The sequence below is a fragment of the Mus caroli genome, chromosome 8, assembly GCF_900094665.2.
Source record: "Mus caroli chromosome 8, CAROLI_EIJ_v1.1, whole genome shotgun sequence".
NCBI lineage: Eukaryota > Metazoa > Chordata > Mammalia > Rodentia > Muridae > Mus > Mus caroli.
In genome coordinates this window covers 62221040-62248017 of record NC_034577.1, presented here as the reverse complement: position 1 = coordinate 62248017, position 26978 = coordinate 62221040, and the positions used below count along the sequence as shown (strand labels likewise).

The following is a 26978-nucleotide window of genomic DNA, read 5'->3' as shown; positions in this document are numbered from 1 at the left end:
CCCCGCCCCTCAAGGTGCTTCCGCCTCTCTGTGGAGGCGGCTTGTTGTTGTGCAGGCCAAGATGGCGGCACAGGCGGCGGCTGCGGCGCAGGCGGCGGCTGCAGCTCAGGCTGCCGCCGCACAGGCCGCACAGGCCGAGGCAGCCGAGTCATGGTATCTGGCTCTCCTGGGTTTCGCCGAGCACTTCCGAACATCTAGCCCCCCCAAGATCCGCTTGTGCGTTCATTGCCTGCAGGCCGTGTTCCCCTTCAAGCCGCCTCAGCGGATCGAGGCCCGGACGCACCTGCAGCTCGGCTCGGTGCTTTACCACCACACGAAGAACAGCGAGCAGGCGCGCAGCCACCTGGAGAAGGCGGTGAGTGTGCGGGCCAGGCGGGCGGGCCGCGGGTACCGGGGACTCGATCCTCTCCGCCTCGTCGGGCTTGGGACTTCCAAAGGCCTCGCCCTCACCTGCGGTGACAGACGCGGCTCCGCCACGCCCTCTCACCCGGGAACCGGGAAAGTTGTCCCTCCGCAGCTACTTGGTGCTTGCATCGGGGACCCTCCTAGTCGGGTGGCCGCGGGAACAGGACCCAGAGCGTCAGCCTAGAAGCACCTACCTAAGGAAGAGATGCGAGCTCCCTGACGTGTGAAAGCGAGGTCGCAGGAAATCTGAAAGTGCCATTCCTAGTCGCTGGACCAGGACTTCTGACAGTCAGGTGTCTAGGTCTGGTGTCCCCATCCTTGTAGCATGGATATTGGGGATGGTGAGGCCTTCAGCCTCTTGTTGAACGTTGTTGCCTTGTGAGGACGTGAAGTGCAGAAAGTAGCTTCTAGAGTCACTTGCACCTCGGGGGTCTGGAGGTCAGTCTTACTGTTGGTGGCTTCTCCCACCGTGAAATGGTCCATCTTTGAAAGAGTCCCCACTCCGCCTCCAACTTGATTTGTGACGTCTTGGTGCTTCACAGAATTTGAAGAGGTAGCTGTCATTCGGCTTCTCAGTAAGACTTGTTTCTTCTCATGGCAACTGTGTCTCTTCCACACCTCCGCCTCCTTTTTTGCCATTTTCCTATCTTTGTTTCCTTGACTATTCAGATGTTTAATGTTCTGACCTGCAGACAGTCTAAGTAAATTGCCTTCAGGAGGGGATCAAAATTCTTGTTTCCCACACTGTGCATAGTTAGAGCTTCTAGTTCTCACTGAACCAATTAACTTCCTTATTTCAAGAGTGAAACTGTATAGGCTTAGCTAGGTGAAGTGATTTAGCAAAGACCACACTGTGTGAAGTTTGGGGGTTTTTTTGTTTGTTTGTTTTTGTTTTTGTGTTGGGGGTGTTGTCGAGGTCTTACATGATGTAGCAAAGAATTGGTCTCAATTCCCAGCAGTCATCCTTCCTGGCCACCCAAGTACTGAGATTACAGGCATAGTTTGCACATACCTGTGATACATACATGTTCAAGGTAGAGGCAAGAGGCTGGCCTCGGCTACACAGGAAGAATATCTCAAAGAAAGCAGGTCTGCTTAGATGACTTTGTGGGTAAAGGCTTTTGCAGCACAAGCCTGATAACTTGAGTTTGAGTGGAAGGTGAGCACTCTCAAAAATTGCCTTCTGATCTCCAAATTTGCCTGCACTCATACACATCATACACAACAAATAATACCATTAATTTAAAAAAATTATAATCAAAAAGAGCTGGGTATGGTGGCAGATGCCTTTAATTCTGGCACTCAGAAGACAAGCAGATGGATCTCTGTGAGTGTTGCCAAAGAGCCAGGGCTACATAGAAGACCTTGTCTCAACAGAACCAACCAGGGATGGGACTGGAGAGATGGCTCAGCAGTTCTGAGCACTATTCTTTCAGAGATCCTGAGTTCAATTCCCAGAACCATCTGTACTAGGATCTGATGCCCTCTTCTGGTGTGTCTGAAGACAGCTTACAGTGTGCTCACATACATTTAAAAAAGAGATGAAACCTGAGCTGGGCAGTGGCAGGGGTAGGCAGCTCTCTGAGTTTGAAGCCATCCTGGTTCACAGAGGAGTTCCAGGACAGCCAGAGCTACATAGAGAAGCCCTACCTCAAAAAAACCAAAAACCTGGGCTCATCATATTTGTGAGTTAAAAAAAATATATATAATTTTTTTTTTTTTTTTGGTTTTTTTTTTTGAGACAAGGTTTCCCTGTATAGTCCTGGCTGTCCTGGAACTCACTCTGTAGCCCAGGCTGGCCTTGAACTCAGAAATCCGCCTGCCTCTGCCTCCCAAGTGCTGGGATTAAAGGCGTGCGCCACCACCGCCCGGCTGATATAATTATTTTTAATTATATGTGTGGATATATGCTCTTAAATGTTGTGCCCACTAAATCAAAGTTCTGAGTACCCTGGAGCTGGAGTTAGAATTGTATGTGAGCTGCCTGGAGTTTCTGGGAACCAAACTTGGGTCCTGTGCAGAGTAATATGTGTTGTTAACTACCTATCTCTCTCTAGTCCCCTCAGTTTAATGATCACTAGTTTCTGTACTAGAATAAGATGTCATTTTTGTGTTAGTGCTTTTTGCTGTTGTTGTCTTATTCATTCATCTAGGAGGTATTTGTTCCCCTCCCACCAAGTGTCAAGCTGTCCTGGACTGTCTGGGTATGAGCTGACTGAAAAGTCCTGCGCATGGTAGCTTTTTCTTTAGTGAGACTAGCAGTCAATAAGGCTATTAGTATAAGAGCTATGGACACTGGACCAGAGGAAGGGATAGAGTTGATGTAGGGATGAGGGAGCCTCTTATTTGTATGAATGACGTTTGAATGGTGTGAGCTAGTGAGCCCATTCAAGGTTCCAGGTCAATAACAAGGCGTGCCTGGGACCAGCAGTAGACTGGAGCATCCAGGGCAGTAGTGAGTGAGGTTGACCCTGCCAAGTGCCAGGCTTCAGTGTAGGTGCAAGCCGGAGGCTGCCAGGGCCTGGCTGGTTCTGAAATGTTCTTTTCTTATTTGTTCAGGGCAGTTAATCCCACTACCTTCCTTTCCCCTTTGTTTCTTTGGGTGTCAGTGTGTCCTCTTATTTCATCCACACAGCCCCGTGCAATCATGCCTGCAGTTGCTCTCTTTTAGCACTTGGCTTTGAGACCAGTAATTAAAACCCTGACCCTTGTGAAGTGCTTTCCCTTGGTGTAACAGAAAACTGACTCCTGAAAGATCTCCCACAGCATCACATTGTGCCCTCCATAAGTCACCCCAGCTTAATACCTCTAAAACTCTATTAGTCACAGTTGCTCCTCCATTCATGTACCCTGAGTTTTATTTTAAATGACATTATTGTCCTTGGAGTGGCCCTAGGACCTTGTCCATAAGCCACTATCTTGTGCAAAGCTGGGCGGTGGTGGCGCACGCCTTTAATCCCAGCACTTGGGAGGCAGAGGCAGGCCGATTTCTGACTTCGAGGCCAGTCTGGTCTACAGAGTGAGTTCCAGGACAGCCAGGGCTACACAGAGAAACCCTATCTCAAGAAAAGAAAAAAAAAAAAAAAAAAGAGGGTCCAAGTGCAGATCCCAGTGTCCATGGGAAGGATCTGACATGGCCATGTGCTTGCACATGACCCCATTGGGAACCCCAGTGTAGTGGCTGCTGAGGAGCAGAGACAAGTGGAACACTAAGCCTTGCTGTCTAGTAGTTTGCCTCCTCTCAAGGGAATAAGGGAAATATACAGAGCCTGATGCTTGACCTCCACATTCCGCTGCATATGCACACACACCTACTCACACAAAGCAAAGATTGTCAGATGGGATAAGGTCATATACATACATGTGTTACATACATGCGCACAAACACATATTTGTTTAAAAAGCAAAAGATAGATGGTGACACATTTTTTTTTAAGATTTATTTATTATTATACCTAAGTACACTGTAGCTGTCTTCAGATGCACCAGAAGAGGACATCAGATCTCATTATGGATGGTTGTGAGCCACCATGTGGTTGCTGGAATTTGAACTCAGGACCTTTGGAAGAGCAGTCGGTGCTCTTACCCACTGAGCCATCCCTCCAGCCCGACACATATTTTTAATATCCTAGGAACAGAAGCAGGTGGATCTGAGACTTGGATGAAGCCTGGTTCTGAAATCAGCTCTAGGCTGGCCGTTGCTATATAGTAAGTCCCTGTCTCAAAGGGAGAAAGTAAAGACAGCAACAACAGTGACAACAAAAAAACAAGTCAACAGAAATAACAGGTAGCACCTGACACTGCACCCACCTCAGAAAACAACAAGTCCAAAAGGAGGCCTCAAGCAATCCCACTGGAGAGCTGACAACCGCCATGTGCCCTGTGAACTAAAGAGTTCTTATGTCCAAAAGGAGACCTCAAGCAATCCCACTGGATGGATTCTGGAGAGCTAACAACCGCCATGTGCCCTGTGAACTAAAGAGCTCTTATTTCGACTGCTTTTTAAAAAAAACAAAATAAACAAAAATATCACAAGGAAGAGATACAATTCTTGAGCCTTATACAGCACAACAGCTGAGTTAGGATACATTGTGTAATTTTTACTTTTGTTTGTTTCTTTGAGGGACTCATTATTCATCTTAGGCTGGCTTCAAAATGAGTTTTGTAGGTGTGGTCTTGGAATTCTTATGTTCCAGCTTCTCCCTCAGTGCTGAGGCTATAGGTATATGCATGGGTTTTAGGTGGATGCCAAGGATGGAAGGCAGAACTGTACTAGGCAAGCACTCTACCATCTGAGCTATATCCCCAGCCCAGAAGTAGGGCAATACACAGCATATGTATAGAGGTCAGAGGACAACTTAGGAGAGAGTTGGTTACCTCTTTCTACCATGTCAGTTCCAGTTATCAGAGTCTGGTGTTTAGGGTTGGTAACATGTGCCTTTACTGAGTCATCTTGCTAGCCTTGCAAAAGTTTAGACATAGATTCATGGAGATGTAAATGTCATACCATGATCACCATTTATAGAGTACATTTTGCTAAGTTTTGGGTTGTTTTTGTTTTGTTTTGTTTTTTGTAAGATTGATTGATTTAATGTATGTGAGTACACTGTTGCTGTCTTTGGACACACCGGAAGAGAGCATCAGATCTCATTACAGATGGTTGTGGGCCACCATGTAGTTGCTGGGAATTGAACTCAGGACCTCTGGAAGAGCAGTCAGTGCTCTTAACCACTGAGCCAGCTTGCCAGCCTACTAAGTTTTGTTTCACATATGTTTTCATTGCTGTAGTCCAAATGGTAAACTACTTAAAACTCCTCACATGTCCATGGGATTTAAAATGTAGTTGAGAAGAACACTTGGTGCTCTTCCAGAGGGCCCAGGTTCAATTCCCAGCATCTAGTGGTGCTGTCTATAACTCTAGTTCCAGGAGATTTGAGTCCCTCTTTTGGCTTCTACATTTACCTGGTACACAGACATACATGCAAGCAAAACACTTAGCACATAAAAATAAATAAATGTAGCTGGACTTAATATTGTGGGCCTGCAGAAGAAGTAGGAGCTCAAGGCTCAGCTCTATACTTTAAGGACAAGCTATATATACTGCATAAGATCCTGTCTCAAGAAATTTAAGGAAAATCGGGATGAAGATGTAGTTCACTTAAGTAGAATGCCTGCTTAGCATTCAAGAAGTCCTGAATTTCATCACCTGTTACCTCAATACTGTGCAGGTGAAGGAAAGATGGGCAGGAGTTCAGGGCTAGCTTGGGCCATGTAGAAAGACCCTACCTCAAGGGGGAGAAATAGTGCCAGGGCATCTTCAGATGATGTCCAGGCATGACTCTGAGTCCAGTTTCTTCAAGGAATGTATGTGAGTGAGTGCAATTGTTGCTCATGAGACAAATGTTTCCCAAGTACCTGTGGAGTGTTACCCTGAAGCAGCCTCTGGAGACACAACCTTGACAGAGGCTATTCATGGGCCTTACCTAACATCCTCCATTGTGTATGACGATATGGGTTGTATAAAGACATGTTGTCAATTGCAAACGTCCTGCGACATTATGTCACCTAGTAATGTGGCTGACTTAAAGTACACACTGGTGTTTGCATTACTGTGAAATCACCTAGCAACATATTTCTTAGAATATGTCCTTGTCAGTTCAGCAATGCCTGAGGATGACTGTACACAGAAGGTGACAGAAGGAGATATGAGAGGAAGAGTTCCAAGAGGGGATTGAGATGTCCTGAGAAGACTGTGGAGGTCCATAGGGTGGTGGAAGTTTCTGGAAAGGCAATAAATGTCCAGAGAGGAGGGCACAGGAGAGGATGTCTATCAGCAGACACCTTTGGCTCAGAAAGAAAGGTATGACTAAATAGGCAGATGACAGCCACAAGGAAACCTAAGTGGGAAGGACAGAGGCCTTTCTGTGAGGAGATGGCCCAGACATGGAAGAAATTGAAGCAATGGATCCCCACTCCCTGGCGGCTGGCTGTGATTTCTGGATTCATCCTGCAGCTGCCTATTTGAAAGAACACAGTGAGTCTGTGGTCCTGGGAAGTTACTGATGCTCTGAGGAGGCCTCCAGAGCTGACCAGAGAAGTCTCCTCCTGCCTTCTGCCTTTTACTGGCCAACAGCACCCTGCTTCTCATTGTGACTCCCTTTGTCTTTATTGCTGGTCCAAGAGGCAGCCTTGGTGTTTCTGGTCACACTAGAGCCTCTTTTTTTTTTTTTCCTCCTCTGTGCTAGTCCCTGCTCTAAGACAGCTTTCTGTTGAGAAAAGATCTTGGGCAATCTAGGCTAGTTTCCTTAAACTCACTATGTTGCTGAGGATGACCTTGAAGTTCCTCTTGAGTACTGGCGTTACAGGCATGCATGTCCAGTTTGTGAGGGACAGGGCATGAAACCCAGGGTCTTATACGTACTAAGCAGCCATGCTACCAACTGAGTCACATCCCCAGTCTTTTGTGTACCTAAGATTGGCCTTGAACTTCTGATTTTCTGTCTCCACTTCTCAAATGCTGGATGACAAATACTTGTCTAAGCCAATCCTAAAAATATGTAGTAGGGCTGGCAATATGATTAAGCAGGTAAAGGTGCTAGCTGCCAAACATGACAGCCTGACCAATGCGGTAGAAAGAACGAACTAACTCCCATAGGTGCCCTCTGACCACCACCCTCACACCATAGCCTATTGAATGCATCAGCATATGTGTAAATAAATCATGTAAATAAATACACAAATAAATAATTAAGTATTTAAAAATTGTTTTTGTTTTTTTTTTTTTTAATCTGCCTGGTCTACAGAGTGATTTCTAGGACAGCCAGAGCTATACAGAGAAACCCTGTCTCGAAAAACCAAAAAATAAAAAATAAAAAAAAAAATCTGGCCAGGATTTTGATTCTTCCCCCATTGGGTCAGGCTCCACACCCAGGGGTGCACTCCTAGCCACCACTGCTATGAGTGGCACTAAACCACCAGCCTTGCAACCCCAGGTATTTCCTAGGTCTTGGTTCTTTTCTTGCTGGCTCTTCTGTGTTTGGAGCACCTCCTGCACAAAACACAGAAGAGTTAATCCTACTCTAGCCTTCAAAGCTCAGCATCAAGAGCCCCCATCCGGGGCTGGAGAGATGGCTCAGTGGTTAAGAGCACTGACTGCTCTTCCAGAGATCCTGAGTTCAATTCCTGGCAACCACATGGTGGCTCACAACCATCTGTAATGGGATCTGATGCCCTCTACTGGTGTGTCTCAAGAGAGCAACAGTGGATTCACATATATTCACATACATAAATTAAATAAATATATCTTTTAGGGCTGGTGAGATGGCTCAGTGGGTAAGAGCACCCGACTGCTCTTCCGAAGGTCAGGAGTTCAAATCCCAGCAACTACATGGTGGCTCACAACCATCCGTAACGAGATCTGACTCTCTCTTCTGGAGTGTCTGAGGACAGCTACAGTGTACTTACATATAATAAATAAATAAATAAATAAATAAATCTTTTAAAAATATATATATCTTTTAAAAAAAGAAAAAGAAAAAAAAAAGCCCCATCCTGTGTAGCCCTTGGACACAGTGGGGTGGGTGATGGCCCAGACTGCCTCTCTACACCTGTCAGAACTCCTCTCAGAGGTCAGTTCTTTGGTAACTGTTTGTTTCACCCTTGCTTGTCAGGTCAGTGTTATCCTTGAATATCCAATAACTGAACACTGCATGGCATACTACCAAAGAGGTTTTTTTTTAAGATTTGTTTATTTTATGTATATGTATTTTATGTTTATGTAAAGATTTGTTTATTTTATGTATATGCATTTTATGTTTATGTAAAGATTTGTTTATTTTATGTATATGCATTTTATGTTTATGTAAAGATTTGTTTATTTTATGTTTATGCATTGCTCTCTTCAGACACACCAAAAGAGGGCATCAGATCCCATTAAAGATGGATGTGAGCCACCATGTAGTTGTTGGAAATTGAACTCAGGACCTCTGGGAGAGCAGTCAGTGCTCTTAACTGCTGAGCTATCTCTCCAGGCCCGGAGTTTTCTTGAAACATGTAGCTTGAGACACAATGGTTCCCTAAGTCAAAAATGACCCTCTGAATCATCCATTATTTATTTATTTAATTATTTAGAGACAGGGTTTCACTTTTTAGCCTAGGCTACCTATATAAACCAGTCTGGCCTCAAGGTCATAAAGATTCACCTGACTCTGCTTCCCCAGTGCTAGGATTACAAGTGTTTACCACCATGCCCACCTAGGTTTTTGGTTTTTGTTTTTGTTTTGTTTTGTTTTTGTTTTTTCGAGACAGGGTTTCTCTGTATAGCCCTGGCTGTCCTGGAACTCACTTTGTAGACCAGGCTGGCCTCGAACTCAGGAATCTGCCTGCCTCTGCCTCCCGAGTGCTGGGATTAAAGGTAGTTATTTTTAATTATGTGTGTGCTTGTGTTTGTATGTACAGCTTTCATGCAGGTGTTGAGAGGATAAAAGTGTTGAGCAGTTGGAGTTATGAATGGTTGTGAGCTACCCCAACATGGTAGGTGCTGGGAAACAAATATGGGTCCTTTGCCAGAACAGTAAACACAACAACTGAATCATCTCTCCAGGTTTGTGTTCTCCAGGTTTTGTTTTGAGACAGAATCTCTTGCTGTACATCCCTCAGATTGGCCAGTTGTATGACCACACTAGCAGTCCCCTTCTGAGGCTAGCTCTGCCCATTTCAAGCCTCTTTGATATTCTACTTCCTCAGGCACTTCTGAGGTAACCGGTTCCTCAGGCAAAGCTTTGCTGAATGCCCAGTCTTTCTGCCAAACCATCATCAGCCCTGCTGAAATGTAGAGTATAGCCAAGATACCCCTGGGGTTCCCTCCCTCGAGTAGATGGGAGTCCTAGCTGCTTTCTGATGTTAGGAAGAGAGGTTCACCCTTTATTAGGCATCCCCCAAGTGCCATGTAGCTTCCATCCCAGAACCAAATTGCAGGGGACGCAATGCTGTCTCTCCCCACACTGCCCTTGGTAGTAGGCATGCTATGCTAGCACTAGTATAAGCTCAGTATAACCAGGCACCAAGCATTTGCCTCAGAATTAATCCTAGATGGGTGTGGTGACTCAGGTCTTTAATCCCAGTATTCAGGAGACAGAAGTAGGAAGATTTCAGTGAATTTGAGGCAATTCTGGTCTACAAAGTATGTTTCAGGACAGCCTGCACAGAGAAACTTTTTCTTGACCCTCCTCTTTCCCCCCAAAATTAATTAATCATTTTTCTTTCTCTTTCAGTGGTTGATATCACAGCAAGTATCCTTTTCTTGTACTTTGAGGGGTACTCATACTGGGGGTGGAACCCAGCCCCTGGGGCATGCTAAGCAAATGTTCTGCCACTGAGCCATACCCCCATGTCCTATACTGTGTTCTTGAGGAATGTTCTGCTTGAATGAAAAGCCCATGGTAAAAGCTGGAAAGGTCCCTTTCTCTGGCATACTATGTACCCTAGCTGCCCTGGAAGCCAGCCACCAGTCTCTGGGCAGCAAGGTCCTCATTCTGCCCCTTTCCCCCAAATCGGCCTCCTCTGCTTGCCCTGCAGCATGGAGGGGAGGGTTTACCTGGAGCTGTGACCCTTTTTAAAGAGATGTCTTGGCGTTGTACTTCCTTAACTGAACTTCTCCAGATCCCACAGTTTGAAGATGTTAAATTTGAGGCAGCAAGCCTGTTGTCAGAGCTGTATTGTCAAGAGGTGAGGATGTGTTGCTAGCTCTGAAAGCAGGGTCTAGCAGGAGAGCATGGTTCCCAGCAGGGTAGTCATTCACATTGTGTTCAGCCCTCAGAGACCCATGTACATGGCTTGCTCACACTCCCTTACTTCTGTATTTATTCATTCAGGACTGGGGATAGAAGCCAGGGCCTCACTTGGGCTAGACAGACAGTGCCACTGAGCTCTGCGTGTCCCTGTCCTTGTCCCCTCCTGAAGTATACTACCTACTCTAATAGAAGTGACTCAGCACCATTGTCCAATATTCTTTAAGGTGTAACTTTTCCTTGTGTCTTTCTTACAGTCCTAGAGTAGTGCCAGGTACTTATGTGTACTAAGTAGACACTCTCCAGCAACAAACTGCACTTCAACCCTTTAAGTTTGTGTTATTTATTTTTATTCTATGGATATAAGTGGGTTTTTTTTTAAGATTTTATTTATTTATTTTTATATATATGACGAGTACACCATTGCTCTCTTCAGAGATACCAGAAGATGGCATCAGATCCCATTACAGATGGTTGTGAGCCACCATGTGGTTGCTGGGAATTGAACTCAGGACCTCTGGGAGAGCAGTCAATGCTCTTAACCGCTGAGCCATCTCTCCCCCTGGATATAAGTGTTTTATGTGTATAAATATACTATATCCTTGCCAGTTGTGCACAGAGTTCAGTAGAGGGCATGAGATTCCATGGCTGGAGTGACAGAGGTTGTGAGCTGCCATGTGGGTGCTAGGAAGAATTAAATCCAGGTCTTCTCTTAAGAGCAGCAAGTACTCTTAACCACAGAGCCATCCTCAGTGTCCTCAGTGCTGAGATTCCAGGTAATGTTGCCTATCATACCTGTCTGAAGGAGAGGCTATTGTGGTGTATATTATAACTTTTTTTTGTGTGTGAGACAGGCTTTTTCTAGGTAGCCTTGGAAGTCCTGGGTCTCTGTAGACCAGGCTGGCCTCAAACTCTTAGAGATCTGCTCTGCTTCCTGACAGCTGAATAAAAGGCATGCATAACTACACCTGGTTTTTATTCTTCTACATTAAAAAACTAAAACAAAAAAAAATTTTTTTTCTTTTAAAGAATGCCACTCTGAAAAAAAATATATATTTAGCCGGGTGTGGTGGCGCACGCCTTTAATCCCAGCACTCGGGAGGCAGAGGCAGGTGGATTTCTGAGTTCGAGGCCAGCCTGGTCTACAGAGTGAGTTCCAGGACAGTGAGGGCTACACAGAGAAATCCTGTCTTGGTGGGGGGGGAATGCCACCCTGTAGCTTAGACTGGCCTAGCAAGAAGAAATTTCAGAAGCCATGTACACTGTTCCCGAGAAACAAATACACTGTAATAGCATTCGCCATCTCACCCTGGAAAGTGACCAAGATGGGGCTTGGCCCGCTGGCAAGGCACTGTGGCTGCTGTATCAGGGGTTCAGTTTGATTGCTAGCTTTTCCTCCTCTGCCTCCTGCTCCTCCTCCTTCTTCTCCTCCTCCTCCTTGAACTTGAAACCATTTCCTTTCAGAACTCCGTGGATGCAGCAAAGCCACTGCTGCGGAAAGCCATCCAGATCTCACAACAGACGCCATACTGGCACTGTCGCCTGCTCTTCCAGCTCGCTGTGAGTACAGGAGTGAGCGAAACCTTGGGACATAAACTCAAGTGCCAGGCTCTTCTTAGGGGCCTCCAGGCTGCCATAGAGGGACAGGTCATTCCACTCTGTCAGTCACCTCTTCTTTCCTATATCCTACCTGCACGTCTTTCTTGGGCACCTGAATGACTTTGACTGACGTTTACCTGCCCCTGACCTGGCCATCTGTCATGTCCCCTGTCTCCCTGACTCACCCTTTCCCTCAGGCCCCCCCTTAATGCTCTTGTGTTCATATTGTCTCCTTGCTGCCTCCCATGTGCAGCTGAGGAAATGGACTGGGCAGCTCCCTGCCCTCCCCAGCTTTCAGAGCTGATGATGCTCTGTGTGTAAGGGAGTGTCTGCATGGGAGGGTCCCTTCTAAGGACCAAAATCAGATGTGGGCTCTTTCAGTTTTCCAGGTTTCTGGGTTTAAAGCATCCTTAGACTACTGCTCTGTGGGAGCCCGTTCTAGTACCTTACCTGGTGTGCCCTGGGTCTACCTCAGAGCTCAGACTGCTGGCTCTGCGTACAAAAGTGACAGAGTACAAGGCATGACTTAGTCTATACCCAGAGCAGTTAGACTGCTGGCTCTGCGTACAAAAGTGACAGAGTACAAGGCATGACTTAGTCTATACCCAGAGCAGTTAGTGCTGTTGGCTATCTTGGTGCTTAAACTCCAAGCCATCACTGCAGTAACTGTGCTGATATTGGAGATTTAGACACACTGAGTGAGGCAAGTTCTAAGGACTGGCATTGACAGCCAGGGTCATTGCTTTTTCTCTACTTTAGCAACTGCACACACTGGAGAAGGACCTGGTATCTGCCTGTGACCTCCTAGGCGTGGGGGCTGAGTATGCCCGAGTGGTGGGATCTGAATATACAAGGTAGGCTTTGCCCACCCCTTTCCTCCTGCTCTCTAACTTGTAAAGAGCTTGGCTGTCCTGCTACTGATCCTAAACATGGCACCTTAGTGTGTGATGGTAGCCTGTGGTGTCATGACCCATACAGAGTCAATCCTACCAAGTGACCATCAGTTCATGTCATGTGAACTCTAGCTGGGAAGGCTGGGGCAGTTTCTCTCTCTGGTATTTATTTTTAGACAGGCTATCACTACTATAGCCAGAATGACCCCAGCTACTTGGTTTAATCCTCTTACCTCAGCCTCCTAAGAGCTGGGGTGACAGGTTTGCACTTCCACACACTTCCAAATCTCTTGAAATAGAAAGCATTGGTAGGGTTTGTCCAACCACAGGCTTTATTGCACAGGTGCCTCCTCAATAACTAAGTGTGATTCACTGTTTATCCGCCTGCGTGCAGTGGGCTGGCATTGGTATGAGCAACCACCCTCCCCTGCAGTGGGAGCTTCTGTCCTTAGTTTCAGTGTGTACATAGATCTCCTTAGGAAAGTCCATGGAGTGGGGTTTGAGAGAGGCCACAAAAACCCTGCTGACAGAGAAGGGAGGGCACTGACTGCCCATTTATAAGTTCATGTCCTTAATCCTGAGAGAGACATGAGGTGGGCATAGCGAAGAGCATGGGTGAGGTGGTGACAGCCCAAGCCAGTCCCTGCTTCCTCTGTCCTCTGCCAGACCCACTTCTGCTGAGTTGGAACATTAGGGTGACTTGAGGGTGCCATCTTCTGCTCTATTCTTTTGCGATGCTCAGAAGTGTGTCTGCATCATGTAAAACAGGAGCTACAGAAGCTGCAGTGGGCACACCTGGTAGATGATGGAGGATCCCAAGTTCAAGATTGAAAGGGTGGGTCAGTGGTTAGGAGCACTCCCTTCTCTCACACACATTAGAACTCAGATTTACACCTATATCAGGAGTCATAATTTCCTGTAACTCCAGTTCCTCAACATCTGATGCTCCCCTCTGGCCTCCTTGATGGCACCTGGATGCCAGTGGTGCACTTGTGCATGTAGGCACACACGTGTATTGTCCTTATGTAGCTCTGACTGGCCTAGAACTCCATACATAGACCAGGCTAAAGTTCAAAGTTAAGATGGAAGTATAGTGCAGTGCAGAGTACTGTCTTGCATGTGTAAGACCCTAAGATCAGTTCCAGCATCTGCCCTCCTCAAGATGTAAACATAGATCAGAACAAAATGCACACTCTAAAGTGTCCTATAAATAAAGCACATCTCCCTGAGGAGCAACCGTATTGATCCTGGTGCCTTACAAACCTGATATCTTGTGTCTTTTTCAGGGCATTATTCCTGCTCAGCAAGGGAATGGTAAGTTCAGGCTGGGTGTGCAGCCGAGTTGCGGGCATGAGGCCACCTGCCCAGGCTTTTCTACACAAAAGCAGGGGCTGTGCCCTGATAGGCTTCATTTGGGGCTCTGAGGTTTCAGGTGGTAGATGTGCTATTGAGAAAGCCTGCTGTGGAGCCACCTGTACCCTAGTTTCTTTGTTGTCTCAAGCTTTGTTTGATTTGTTTGAGGTAAGGTCTCTCAATGTAGTCCTGGCTGTCCTGAAACTCTTTATGTAGACCAGGCTGGCCTCAAACTCAGAGATCTGCCTGCCTCTGCCTCCCAAGTGCTGGGATTAAAGGCAAGTGCTGCCACACCTGACCTCAATGCATCCAGCTTTGCTCTCTGGGGGGGTTGGGGTGGGGGTGGGGTTCTCAGCTGTTGGACTGGTAACAGTGATGCACCACCCCTCTTTCCCAACTCTAGCTGCTGTTGATGGAGCGCAAACTGCAAGAGGTACACCCACTGCTCACACTGTGTGGGCAGATTGTAGAGAACTGGCAGGGCAACCCCATCCAGAAGGAGTCACTACGTGTCTTCTTCCTGGTGCTGCAGGTGACCCATTACCTGGATGCTGGGCAGGTATGTTGTCGCTCGAGGTCTGTGGAGAGAGTTTACTCATGATATGATCTTGTTGCATGTTTGTGAGTGCACAAACATACATGCAGGGGTCCTGCTCTAGCACAGTTGGTAGCTCCTTCATATTATATGACGTAGCCCCAAGTATAGAGGTGCCCACAGAGCAGTTTTATCCTGGTGGGCCTATCCTCGTTTGAGGAAGAATTTATGGCCTCACATTCATTGAGTGCACACATGGTTGGAGGCCTCTGAAGGAAGTTTGTGGAAGCCATGAAGACAAAACAGGGTAACATGCTACACACTTCCCTTTCCCAGCTTACAGCAGCTTTGTGGGGGTCGATAAGGACCCTGGTATGGCTGTGTGGCTGTGTTGAAGACCTGACACCCGTGTTTATGTGATGGCCTCAGCCTATGAGTAATGGGAGCTACCTTTCCTGCCTTTGCCCTTTCCTGTTCATACGTCCCTGTTAGTGGTAGGCCAATGTTGTGGGGACCCAAGAAATGCTCAGTGAACCTCTTGTTAGTAAGGGCCTTCCTTGTATTCCCTTTGGGCCCAGCTCCTCATTCAGCATGTAAAAACATGGCAGCCTTTAGCTGTCCCTGAATGCTGAGAACCATAGCTGTCCCTGAGAGGCTTAGGATGTCAGGAGGGTTGACAGAAGCCACAGTGCTAACAGGGTTTCTGTTTGTGGGAGGTAACTACTTCTTGCCTCCGTGAAGCCTGGCTTCTGGGAGGCCAAGACCTGAGGAGAAGAGCTCCTGCAGTAGGAGAGTCCCCATCCAGGAGCTGGGCAAGGTTGCCAGGCCTCTTGGGGTGTGATGTTGAGGCCTGCACACCACAGGTGAAGAGCGTCAAGCCGTGCCTGAAGCAGCTGCAGCAGTGCATCCAGACCATCTCCACACTACATGATGATGAAATCCTGCCCAGCAACCCTGCTGACCTCTTCCACTGGCTGCCCAAGGAGCACATGTGTGTGCTCGTCTACCTGGTGAGTCCTGCCACCCTGGGCCCCGGGCTGGGAGAGAGCCTTGTGACCAGCACCTGTCTCCTTGCAGGTCACAGTGATGCATTCGATGCAGGCTGGTTACCTGGAAAAGGCACAGAAGTACACAGACAAGGCGCTCATGCAGTTGGAGAAGCTTAAGAGTAAGTGCTGCCTGGGCGGGGACTCCAGCAGTCCCAAGTTTCCTTGACATTAGGACATTGCCATGTTCAGGGAGGCCAGAGTCAGAACCTAGCTCTCACCTACCTACTATGTATGAATCCTCCAGATTCTAGGGTTCTAGCCACACACTTGACTATTTCATGCATCCTGGGTGCATGTTGTCTTAGCCTTCCTCTTAATCTCTTTGAGCCTGTGGAACTGTGCTTTTCTTTTCCTTAAGCTGTGTTGGCAACAAATTTTCCTCACCCAAGAGTTCTATGCAGGGCTGGTGAGATGGCTCAGTGGGTAAGAGCACCCGACTGCTCTTCCAAAGGTCCAGAGTTCTAATCCCAGCAACCACATGGTAGCTCACAACCATCCGTAACGAGATCTAGCGCCCTCTTCTGGAGTGTCTGAAGACAGCTACAGTGTACTTACATGTAATAAAATAAATAAATAAATCTTTAAAAAAAAGAGTTCTATGCAGGGTTGCCAGGAAGTGCCTGAGCTCCCCATGGCTTGAGCTCTGTCCCACTCACATGCACAGTTGAAGACATCTTGGAGAACCCACCCAGAAGGTTCTTGAGCTCTTAGCAGGAGTGGCAGGCAGCCTCTGTAGATATGACCTGTATGTAATGCAGTGCTCAGCCCGGAGTTTCCTGTGGCTTTTGGTGCTTGGCATTCAAGCCAGGACCTGACCTGTGCTTGATAAGCTCCTGCTTTACCTGAGCCTTATCCACTGGGGACTTCTTAGCTTTGGGATGCTTCACAATGGCATTGGTTTGAGCTTATGTCCTTATCTAGATGATGTGGGTGGGGCTGGGTGGTACCATGCTTGCATGTTTACCCCTGCCTCCTGTCCCCAGTGCTGGACTGCAGCCCTATCCTGTCGTCCTTCCAAGTGATCCTGCTGGAACACATCATCATGTGCCGGCTTGTCACAGGCCACAAAGCCACTGCACTACAGGAGGTAGGAAGCACAGAGAGCAGGATGTGGGAGCTGGTCTGGGTGTGGACACAGGTGTCAAGAGGGGAGGGTACAGTGACTTCACTGTTACTGCTCTAGCCTGGGTTGTAGAATCCAGTATAAAGCCAATAGTCTGGTTCCCTAAAACTTGTATGCTCAGGGAACATTGGGATATGACTGGGACCCATGTCAACAAAATGCACACCTTCCTGAGAACATTGGAGAGGCATTTTATAACCTGAAACTGGGACAAAGGTCAGCATGTGCAAGGAGAAAGGAGATCAGGGTCACCCTCTCCATGTGGTGGCTCCTCCTGCCAGGACTTTGACCCCAGTTTGGCAAGTAGATGGGAGCATGTCTTCCAGCCTTGGGGCTGCACCCCAGTGCCAGGTCCCAGAACAGGCACCTTGGTTCTCTCCTCAGATCTCCCAGGTCTGCCAGCTGTGCCAGCAGTCCCCTAGACTCTTCTCCAACCATGCTGCCCAGTTGCACACACTGCTGGTGAGTATGCCCCAGGCACTGGACCCCACTCTTGCCAAAATCCAGCGCATACCTAGCAAAGGATGTGATCCACCCTGAAAGAATCTGGGCGTTCCAGTAAATAACCCTGTGATACTACCCAAGCAGCATCCAAACATGAGCTCTGTTCTGTTGTGGGGAGGGGTCCTTTATAATAGCCTGAAGCTCATCCTAGGGCCCAGTAAAAATTATGCTTGCCTATGGTCACTGGGTCAGGTGCCCTGGTTCTGACCTGAGCCCTACATGTATGCCTGTCCTTTCAGGGCCTGTATTGTGTCTCCGTGAACTGCATGGATAATGCTGAAGCCCAGTTTACCACAGCCCTTCGGGTAAGGCTGGCTTCCTGAGTAACAATATGGTGTAAGGTTGGCTGCCACACAAAAAAAAACATGGAGACCAGATTAGGTCTGCTGCAAGAGCTGTAAACTTTGAGCCCACATCTACTATAGTTAGCCTGACAGTGGCCACAACAGTGACACAGTTCCTCTTGGGGTGGGAAGTGGCTAGGGTAAAGAGTTCTTGGCTACCCTGGAAAGATATGAGGAAAGGACATATGTATCAGGAGTACAGGGACACTGGGTAGCCATTTTGACACCTGTTAAGTTCTAGGACATTCTCAGACTAGGTCAGTGTGTGGTGCTCTTGGAGTCATCTGGGCTCTGGGGTTTGGTAGAGTCATATTATGTGGATGTACAGTGACTGAGATGTGCCCTTATCCTAAGTCCTGTGATAGGTGCTCAGGAACAGAGGTCAGGTTTTACCTCAGGGAGGCTGGGTCCCCAACAGTGCACCCACACTTAGACAACTGACCTACTAGTCCCTAAGAAGCTGGTCCATTTCTCCCGGAGTGGCACAATTGCCTCTAGGGACAACTCAACTCCCACTGTGCTCACCTGGCCCAGGACTAGGGAAGGATGTCCCTACCTTGGCCTCAGTGTCCTTGCAGGAAAGGAGGCTATTAATCTATTCCCCAGGGAGCCCTCAGTAGAGATTTTATAGAGCATGTTATGTTTTATGAGCAAGGTGGTTGGAGCATCCCTCTGACTGTGGGATAGGAGTTCCCCTCTTTGGTTGCTATATGTCTGGATGCTATGTGAAGAGTCAACTGGCTGCCCACTCCTTTGGCTCCACCCTTGTCTCCCTAGACTCCAGGCCCTCCTGCTGCAATGCCAGAGCCCTCCTTCTGCAATGTGCCAGGAACCTCTTGTTCTTAGAAGTTGTCTTACCTTCTGTATGTGGCTTTGGCTCAGCAGCACAATGCTTAAGTCATGTGCTGAAGGGAGTCTTCTGGACAGTACATGGATGGAGAGGAGCTAAGACAAACACCAACCTTGTCCTCAAACTCAGACTCCTCCTGTTATTCACAACCAACACCCCAATGCTGTTGCAGTTCAGGTCGGGAAAGGCAACCCTGGGCCTTTTGTGTGCTAGGACCACAACTGTAGGAAATTGGAGTCAGAGGGCCCAGGCTGCTTAGACTCTCACATCCTTTCCATCTGGGCTTTTCTAAGGAGATTGAACCCAAAATTTCACACATGCCAGGCAAGTACTGTATTGCCAAACTGCAGCCCCTTCCTATGTTTTTCATGACAGTATATCTCAGTTGCACAAGCAGTCAACTTGCCTTAAATTCTGATCTTGCCTGGCCAGGTGTGGTGGTATAACAAATCCCAGCACTTGGGAGGGAGAGACCTGTGGATCTCTGTAAATTTGAAGCTAGCCTGGTCTACATATGGAGTTCAGAGACATACATGGTCTTTTTTTTTTTTTTTTAAAGATTGATTTATTTATTTTGTGTATATGAGTATGCTGTTGCTGTCTTCAGACACACCAGAAGAGGGCATCAGATGAGTAGAGAGCATCAGATGGTTGTGGGACACCATGTGGTTGCTGGGAATTGAACTCAGGACCTCTGGAAGAGAAGTCAGTGCTCTTAACTGCTGAACCATCTCTCCAGCCCAACAAACACTGACTTGGGGGAAAAAAGGGGTTTTGTTTTGCTTTTTTGTTTTGTTTTGTTTTTTTATCTTGCCTCAGCTTCCTTCCCTCAGCTTCCTTCCCAAGTGCTGGAATGACCAGCCATCACCACCACACCTGGATCTTAATCATCTCACTTTCCATAATCAGTGGTTCAGTGGAGAGACCATGCTCAACGTGCCTCCCTGTACATCTGTTAGACTACAAAGCAAAAGCAAGCCAGGGCGGTTCCAGGCCTGTCGTCCTAGCTGTTAGGACCCTGAGCCAGAAGAATAGAGAACTTCAAGCCAGCCTGGACTATGTAGAGATCAAGTCTTGTCATTATCCACTGTTGGTCATTGGCAGGATCAGAATAGCTAGCTCCACCCTGCCGCTGCCAGTGGAGGAGGAGCTAATTCCACACTGTGCTTGGGTTTGGAGTGAGCTGATTGAGTCTGAAAGGAGCCATTGTGCAGCTCTTGTGTCTAGTCAGGCCCCAACAGGGTGTGACAGTGAGGCTAGCCTCCTAAATGCCCCATCTTTCATTCCAGCTCACCAACCACCAGGAGTTGTGGGCCTTCATCGTGACCAACCTTGCGAGTGTGTATATACGGGAAGGAAATAGACACCAAGAGGTAGTAGGTGACATGCTTCATGTTCGGTATCCTTCTCCATCTCTTGTGGGGGCTAAGGGTGTCCTAGGCATCCATAGACCTTAGAAATGCCCACATGTGTAGTGTTCTGTGAGGGTCAGAACTGGGATAGCACTTCTGCAGCCATGTGGCCTCTGTCCCATCCTAAGCCACTCAATCTTTATTTACTTAAACAAAAAGACATCATTGGGTGGTCACAGTGCATGCCTTTAATCCAGGCACTCAGGAGGCAGAGGCAGGTGGGTCTCTGGGTTCAAGGCCAGCCTGGTCCATAGAGCAAATTCCAGAATGGTGAGGGCTACACAGATACTCTATCTCAACAAAGCAAAACAAAAGGACAAAAAAAAATTTTTGGAGTTTGCATCCAACCTGGGGCTCTGGCTTGTTGCTAAGCATTCTGCCACAGAGCCACACGTCAGCCCCAAACCAGATGGGTAGATTGGCCATCCTCAAAGGGCTGTCCTCATAAGCCAAGTGTTTTTATCTGGGCTTCCTAGGCAGAGCCACAAACTTAGCTTCTTCTCTGACCCTAGTCCCACCCTGGAGTCCCTCCAGAGTGGCCCATATTCTCTGACCTCTGCAGCCTTCATTCTAGCCCCTGGCCACCATCATCTCTTGTCTACACAAACTATGGCCAACTTTCCAGGGCTGGGCTGGGAGAAGCAGGAAACCCAACCTCTGCCACCCTGGCTGACAGGGACTCTTGGGTCACAAGGATACAGTGTGTCCCAGTGTCCCCACTCTGCCCCTGTCTCCTACATGCTTCCCTCAGATGAACACTCCATCTCGAGGCTGTCAGGGCAGGCATGCCGCATGTTTGTGACAGTCTTTCCATAGAGTGGAAGAAGCCCTATCCCCTGTAGCATGTTCAGGGCCTGGCCTCCTCTAGGTGGAGTTCTGACTGATGTTTCCCCACCAGCTGTACAGTTTGCTTGAGAGGATAAACCCAGACCACAGCTTCCCGGTCAGGTGAGCCACCTATGTCCAACATAGACATTCCACTCCCCCATTGCTCTGGGGTGGTATATGCTCCTGTGGGCCCCAGACCTCCATACATACTCAACACTGCTTGCAGCCCACCCTTTAGACGGTGTGCAGGGGCTGCCTTTTGGAAACTTTTTTCTGTGCCCAATTGTGACTCTGCTTTCCTGCAGCTCACACTGCCTCCGAGCAGCAGCCTTCTACGTGCGAGGGCTCTTCTCCTTCTTCCAGGGCCGCTACAACGAAGCCAAGTAAGTTTGGATCAGAACAGCATGTATGCTAGCCTCTCCTTCCTCAGACTACCTCTGCTCCTCTATGACTGATACCTGCAGGGTGTCAGCATCTGTCTCCTCTTACAGGCGGTTTCTTCGAGAAACTCTGAAGATGTCAAATGCAGAGGACCTGAACCGCCTCACAGCCTGCTCCCTCGTGCTGCTAGGTCACATCTTCTATGTGTTGGGAAATCACAGGGTGAGTCCCTACCTAGCCTGTGCACCTAATCTAGCTCGAGACCTGAGGAGCGGCACTGTGGAGCATGGTATTTCCTGTCCTGGAACCCAGGGTGTGGAAGGCATGGGGTCCTGGGATTCCCTTCCAGGCTATATGTGTCAGGTTCACAAGCCTTGGAACTAAGAGCTGCATCCTGCCATGTTCCTTGTAGGCTTCTCTGCATACCATCCCTTGGGAATTCGTGGCCCCGTGGGACTGTCTCAGAACCTTAGATGAGACTGACAATGTCAAACCCTCCTGTGTCTATGGCACCATCAAGCACGTGACTTTACAAGACGTTTTTACTTGAAATTACTGTCAAATGTAGTGAGGGTAACTTGGCCATGGAGAGCAGGGAGTGGCCTTCATGTTCCTAGTGCTGTGGCCTGCTGATGGGCAAGACTGCTTAGTTTCTCTGTGGAGCTCTGCTGTGGTGTGCTTCGGAGCACTTAGAGTCGCAATGTGGGCCAGAAGCCTGCTTGTCAGCAGTGTTTCCCACTCGATGGCTTTCTGTAAAATACTCCCTTTGCCTGTGTTAGCTGGACTAGGGAGCTAGCAGGGCCTGTGAGGTCAGGGCAGTCAGAGTGACCCTGGCGGTGAGCAGCAGGGACAGAGCGCAGGGAGGGTCGCTGTCTGTTAGGTTGTGGCTGTTGGAGGTTAAGGTCTGAAGAACCCAACTGAGCTGCATTTGGTTAGGCTGTTTCCATTAACCTGCACCTAGAACTGAAATCTGCTTTGAGCCTTTTACATTTTTGTTATTCGTTCAATATTTGTTATTTGGGTATTTCCCAATTTACTTATTTTATGTGTGAATGTTTTACCTGAATGATTGCATATGTACCATGTGTGGGCCTGGTGTCCACAGAGGTCAAAAGCAGGGATCAGATTCCCTGGTTCAGGAATTAGATAACTGTGAGCTGCCATGTGGGTACTAAAGACTGAACCTGAGGACTCTGCAAGAACAGTGAGTGCTCTCAACCTCTGTCACAGAAAGTACCCAGACCCACAGGCTGGGGAGGTAGAGCAGGTCAGCCGAGCATGGTTTGCACTTCAGAACTCCCTCAGGTTTCTCAGTGTGAGGTCAGAAACAGGAAGCTGCTCTCCAGGACTCCCCTAGCCTCATTGTGAGAACGCTGGGCACCTAGGTCAGCAGCTCAGCACACACAGAATCTAAATTTACTAAGAGGGAGTCACAGGTCTAAAGACCCCACATCCCCACAGTAGCCTACAAAAGCAGCTCAAAGAAGCAAATCCTCCACACTCAGTCGTGTCCTCAGACAGGCTGCTACTGCAGGGGCCTCGGGACATTGCGTGCATGTATAGTTTTAATCATTCTAGTTGTTGGGCCAGAGCTGTCTTTTTCTCTACCTGGCAAGAGACATGTATGGCCCATTCATTGCCTCACGTGCAGAGGAAGGCAAGAGTGCTCAGTTTGTTTTTCCCAAGGTGGACAAGAGTACTTTAGAGGACCAGTTTAGGTAGTCTCTGAGGGTGCAATAAGAGTCTGTCCAGGAGCAGCAGAACATAAAATGGAAGATAGAGTCTGTGACCTCACTGTTAATTCTTAGCTTTTGATTGGCAGGAGAGTAACAACATGGTGGTACCTGCCATGCAGCTGGCCAGCAAGATCCCAGACATGTCTGTGCAGCTGTGGTCATCTGCCCTCCTGAGAGGTGAGAGTTAACAAGGCTGCCAGGCATGCTTGTAGGGCCCTGACATCATACAAGCAGGGGTGGGTGTATCTCCAGGGTTTTTTATTTTTGTTTGTTTATTTATTGGAAACAGGGTCTAGCTGGCCCGGAACTCTGAGTAGACAAGGCTGGTCTTTTTTTTGGTTTTTCGAGACAGGGTTTCTCTGTGTAGCCCTGGCTGTCCTGGAACTCACTCTGTAGACCAGGCTGGCCTCGAACTCAGAAATCTGCCTGCCTCTCGATCCCGAGTGCTGGAATTAAAGGCGTGCGCCACCACTGCCTGGCAACAAGGCTGATCTTGAAGTCACAAATTTACATTCCTTTGTCTGCCAAGTCACCACAGCTTGCTTTCAAGGGGATTTTTAAGAACTCTGGCAGGTGGAGCCTGGGCTCCTGCTCAGGGCTTTGTGGTTGATCCTCCTGCATCTCAAGACGGGTTTGGATGTCTGAGGGTAACTCTGTCCCCCCTGGGTTGGTGTGAGTTTGGCCACCCAGGGATGAACAGTGACACCTGCCCCATCCTCAGACCTAAACAAGGCATGTGGGAACGCCATGGATGCCCATGAGGCCGCACAGATGCACCAGAACTTCTCACAGCAGCTGCTGCAGGACCACATCGAGGCCTGCAGCCTCCCAGAGCACAACCTCATTACGGTATAAAGGGTGGGGAAGCAGACATAGGGATACGGGCTCTGGATCGTCAGCTGGAAGGGGTTTACTCATGTGTGTTCTCCCCACAGTGGACAGATGGCCCACCCCCTGTGCAGTTCCAAGCTCAGAATGGACCCAACACCAGCCTGGCCAGCCTTCTGTGAGGCCTGTGTCCCCAACTTGGACCCAACACTGGAGCTCTCTGGGAACAAAACCACCAGGGTGCCCACCAGTCCCTCACCATTGTCCAGAGCTAAGTCCTAAGAGTGCTGGAGCCATCATCTGCCTCTGAGGGTGACAGCCATTTGCACCTGTTCCAGGACTCAGTGCCATCTATTGAAGGGACTGATGGCCTAATCTGTGTCTGGGTGTCACCTGAGAAGAACAGGGTGACAGTGTGTGTAGGGGCATCATCTGAGTGCTCAACCGAACCTAAGTGCAACTGCACAAAGTGGCCTCCAGCCCAGGGCAAGCAGAGGGGAGAGTAATGGCTCTCACTTTCCTCGGTCTGCTGTTCTTCCAGTGTCCCTGCACTCAGGGACTTCTGAGGACCTGGAAGTCAGACTCTTAATCTGAGTGGTCCTCCAAGGTGACCCAGTGCAGGGGAGGAGCTTGGGAAGAGGTGCACATGTGCAGTTGATGAGGCTGAGACTTCGTGTGCCCTGAAGAAGCTCCTTGCTCATATTCAGCAGCACCTCTTGGCCCAGCCTAAGCGTTAGGCAGAAGTCCCATTGGACCTGAATGAGGGGGTTCCCTCCTGGCAGCTATTTAGCTTTCCCGTGGAGGGCAGTTATGGGACCAGCTCAGCTCCTCTTGGCTTGAGAGCTGCCCTAAGGGTGACAATAATGGGGGGTACGGGGCACAGTGATTCCTGCCAGCTCATGGTATCTAGGCAGGTGCTTACCAAGCAATGTGAAGACCACTTCTCAGAGCTTTGGAAGCCATGACTGAAGGGATGAAGCTCCAAGACCTTCATGGACATCCTTTCTGAGCCATGTGGCAGACACTGCCCATGGCCAGGTGCTCCCAACCCTTCTGTCTTCCTCTAGCTCTTGGGTCCTAGGGACCTACCCTCAATACCTGCATCACAGCCCTGCTTATTTATTTAAGCTTTTTTTTTTTTTTTTTGCTTCTAGGGCATTTTGTACATACAGCAATTCAAACAAGGACCTCTCGACTTGCCATCTGTCCTGATGTTAGAGTGCTTTTAGTGTCCATATCTCAGGCATGTGAAAGCTAAGCACAGGGTCATGACAAATTCCATAGTCAATGTTGAGGTTCCACCTCCATGACCTCAGCACAGTCACCACAGTGTACAACATCTAAAGATTGAGGGGAAATCCCAGAGGGGCTAGCACACAGAGGTAGTATAGCCCAAGAGTTACTAAGAGCCAGCCCAGAGCCAGGCTCACTGAAGCCCTGTATGAGCCCTTAAGCCACAGGTGACACTCTGAGTGACGGAAGGCATGTCATCTATTGAGAGGTTTGTTTTGTTTTCATAAACATGGTGGCTTTGCCTGGTTTTAGCAGCCTTTAATCGGGAACTGTAAGCTGAGATCTGTGAGAAGTCTGTTTGCTGGTCTCTTCCTTTAGGACCACTATTCCCCCAGTCTTTTCATTTCCCTCCCTCCAGCCTTGCCAGCAGCCCCTCTACTATAGACTGAAGTCCTGAGGCAGAGGCATAGCCCCTTCATCAACTCAGCCTGGTAGGAAGCTGGTCCACAGCCCCTTTTTCTGTTTGATTTTGGCTGGATATTGATTGCTTGTTTGTTGTTTTTTGCTTCTTTTGAAGACTCTATGGTGCCACGCCTCAGCCTCCAAGCGCCTGGCTCTTAGATTTTGGCTTTGGAGTTTTGATTGGAAGGGGCAGTGTTTAGAGCTTTTGTTTCTTGAGATAGTATCTCTTGTTCATAGATGATCTTGAGCTCTTGATTCTCCTGCCTCCACCACCCTAGTACTGGGATGATGGGCATGTGCCATAGTGCTGGCTTTACCTGGTGCTGCTAGCCTAGCATTCTGCCAGCTGAGCCATAGCTTTATCCTGTGGTCCTATCTTGATGCAATATTTGGTTTGGACCTTCTGTGAAGGGTGTTCTACCCTGCAGTTTCAGCATACAAGCCCCTAGACAGGCTTGCTCCTGTACCCAGGCGCACCGCAGAAACCAGCTGGACATGGTGGCTCACACCTGTCACACCTGGAAGGCTAAGATGGGAGAACACTCCCAAGTTACATGCCAGTAAGGGTTACACAATGAAATATGAATAACCCAGTAAAGGAGAGCCTGGTCCAGCCCCTGTGCTCCAGGGTAGGGAAGGCTCTTTGCTTTTCCATGGGTTAGTTATCTCTTGACTGCAGGTGAAATCCATATAAAATTAGACAGGTTTTACTAATAGGTGGTTGACTAAATTTGACTTTAACTGACTATCCCTGGCTTATCTTGTATTGTAGCTGCTGTTCCCCAAATCTCACCCAAGGTTACAGTGTGAGCTACCACTGTAGGATTAGACTGGGTTTTTTTGTTTGTTTGTTTATTTGTTTGTTTTGCTTTTTTGGCTTGGTTTCAGGATCTCCACTGACTTACGTAGGAAATTCTTACATTTCAACCCCAAGTTTCTGAGACTGTAGGTAGCACTCCACCATGCCATCTCTTCAGCCACTTGTTTGTAGTTTTGTCCTTTGTTGGGGGTGGAACCAAGCCCTTGTGCACAGCAAACACACCTCTCAAACTGAACTATACTGCAGGTGTTCCAAAATTCAAGACCCCAGTGCTCAAGACTCAAGGGAGGAGCATCCACTGCCTTGGGTATGTCATTATGTGCCTAAGCACTGACCTTTCCGAAAGGATTCAGAGTCCAGCTATGTGTCTCATCCCCCACACCTGGGCATATTGGCCTTCCAGAGTCTGCCTAAGCTAGATTTCAGGTAGAGTCCACTCCATCCTTTGTCAACTTAAAGGCTCTATCGTCAGAACAGGCCTGGTCCTACCTCACCAACCCTGGATGGTGGGGTTTGGAGCAAGTGAGCTAGATGAGTCCTCAGGCTTGGCTGGTTGTTACCTCCTATGACAGCAGGTATCCCATCTGGAAAGTTGAGTCTGTCGTCAGCCTGTGCTAAGCTGGCTGGGCACACAAAGCTTCTCATGAGAGTGGTCTACCATCCCAAATAGCAAAAACGCCCCACAGCCAGGCAAGGTGACACGTACCTGTGATCCCAGCAATGAGGAGGTAGAGATCAGGAGTTAAGGGGCATCCTCATGGTAGCCTGGGCTACAGGACCTTGTTTTTGAAAAAATAAAACAGGAGCTGGAGAAATGGTTCAGCAGTTTATAGAG

The 26978-nt window shown here is 48.3% G+C and overlaps 1 protein-coding gene across 3 annotated transcripts; it reads left to right on the top strand.

Moving 5' to 3' along the window:
• The first annotated feature begins 14 nt into the window (after positions 1-14).
• On the top strand, positions 15-26978 carry Mau2 (MAU2 sister chromatid cohesion factor). 3 transcript variants are annotated; one of them, XM_021169273.2, is made up of 19 exons: positions 15-355; positions 9678-9695; positions 10066-10131; positions 11658-11753; positions 12552-12646; positions 13972-13999; positions 14442-14597; positions 15437-15583; positions 15651-15741; positions 16606-16709; positions 17130-17207; positions 17489-17554; positions 19733-19819; positions 20754-20803; positions 20989-21066; positions 21175-21286; positions 22887-22977; positions 23522-23649; positions 23743-26978. In XM_021169273.2, exons 1-19 carry the CDS (start codon positions 62-64, stop codon positions 23908-23910), a joined length of 1953 nt encoding a protein of 650 aa, XP_021024932.1. In that variant the 5' UTR covers positions 15-61; the 3' UTR covers positions 23911-26978. The 3 variants fall into 3 exon arrangements, with proteins under 3 accessions (XP_021024932.1, XP_021024929.1, XP_021024930.1); XM_021169270.2 differs by having other exon boundaries at positions 23736-26978; XM_021169271.1 differs by having other exon boundaries at positions 19733-19816; positions 23736-24743.

Excerpts from the sequence above, each read along its gene's own strand:
- Mau2 (XM_021169273.2), top strand. The coding sequence starts at position 62 with ATGGCGGCACAGGCGGCGGCTGCGGCGCAGGCGGCGGCTGCAGCTCAG. Across the intron at positions 16,710-17,129 it reads AAGCCACTGCACTACAGGAG|ATCTCCCAGGTCTGCCAGCT; the intron begins GTAGGAAGCACA and ends TTCTCTCCTCAG. Across the intron at positions 19,820-20,753 it reads GAAATAGACACCAAGAGGTA|CTGTACAGTTTGCTTGAGAG; the intron begins GTAGGTGACATG and ends TTTCCCCACCAG.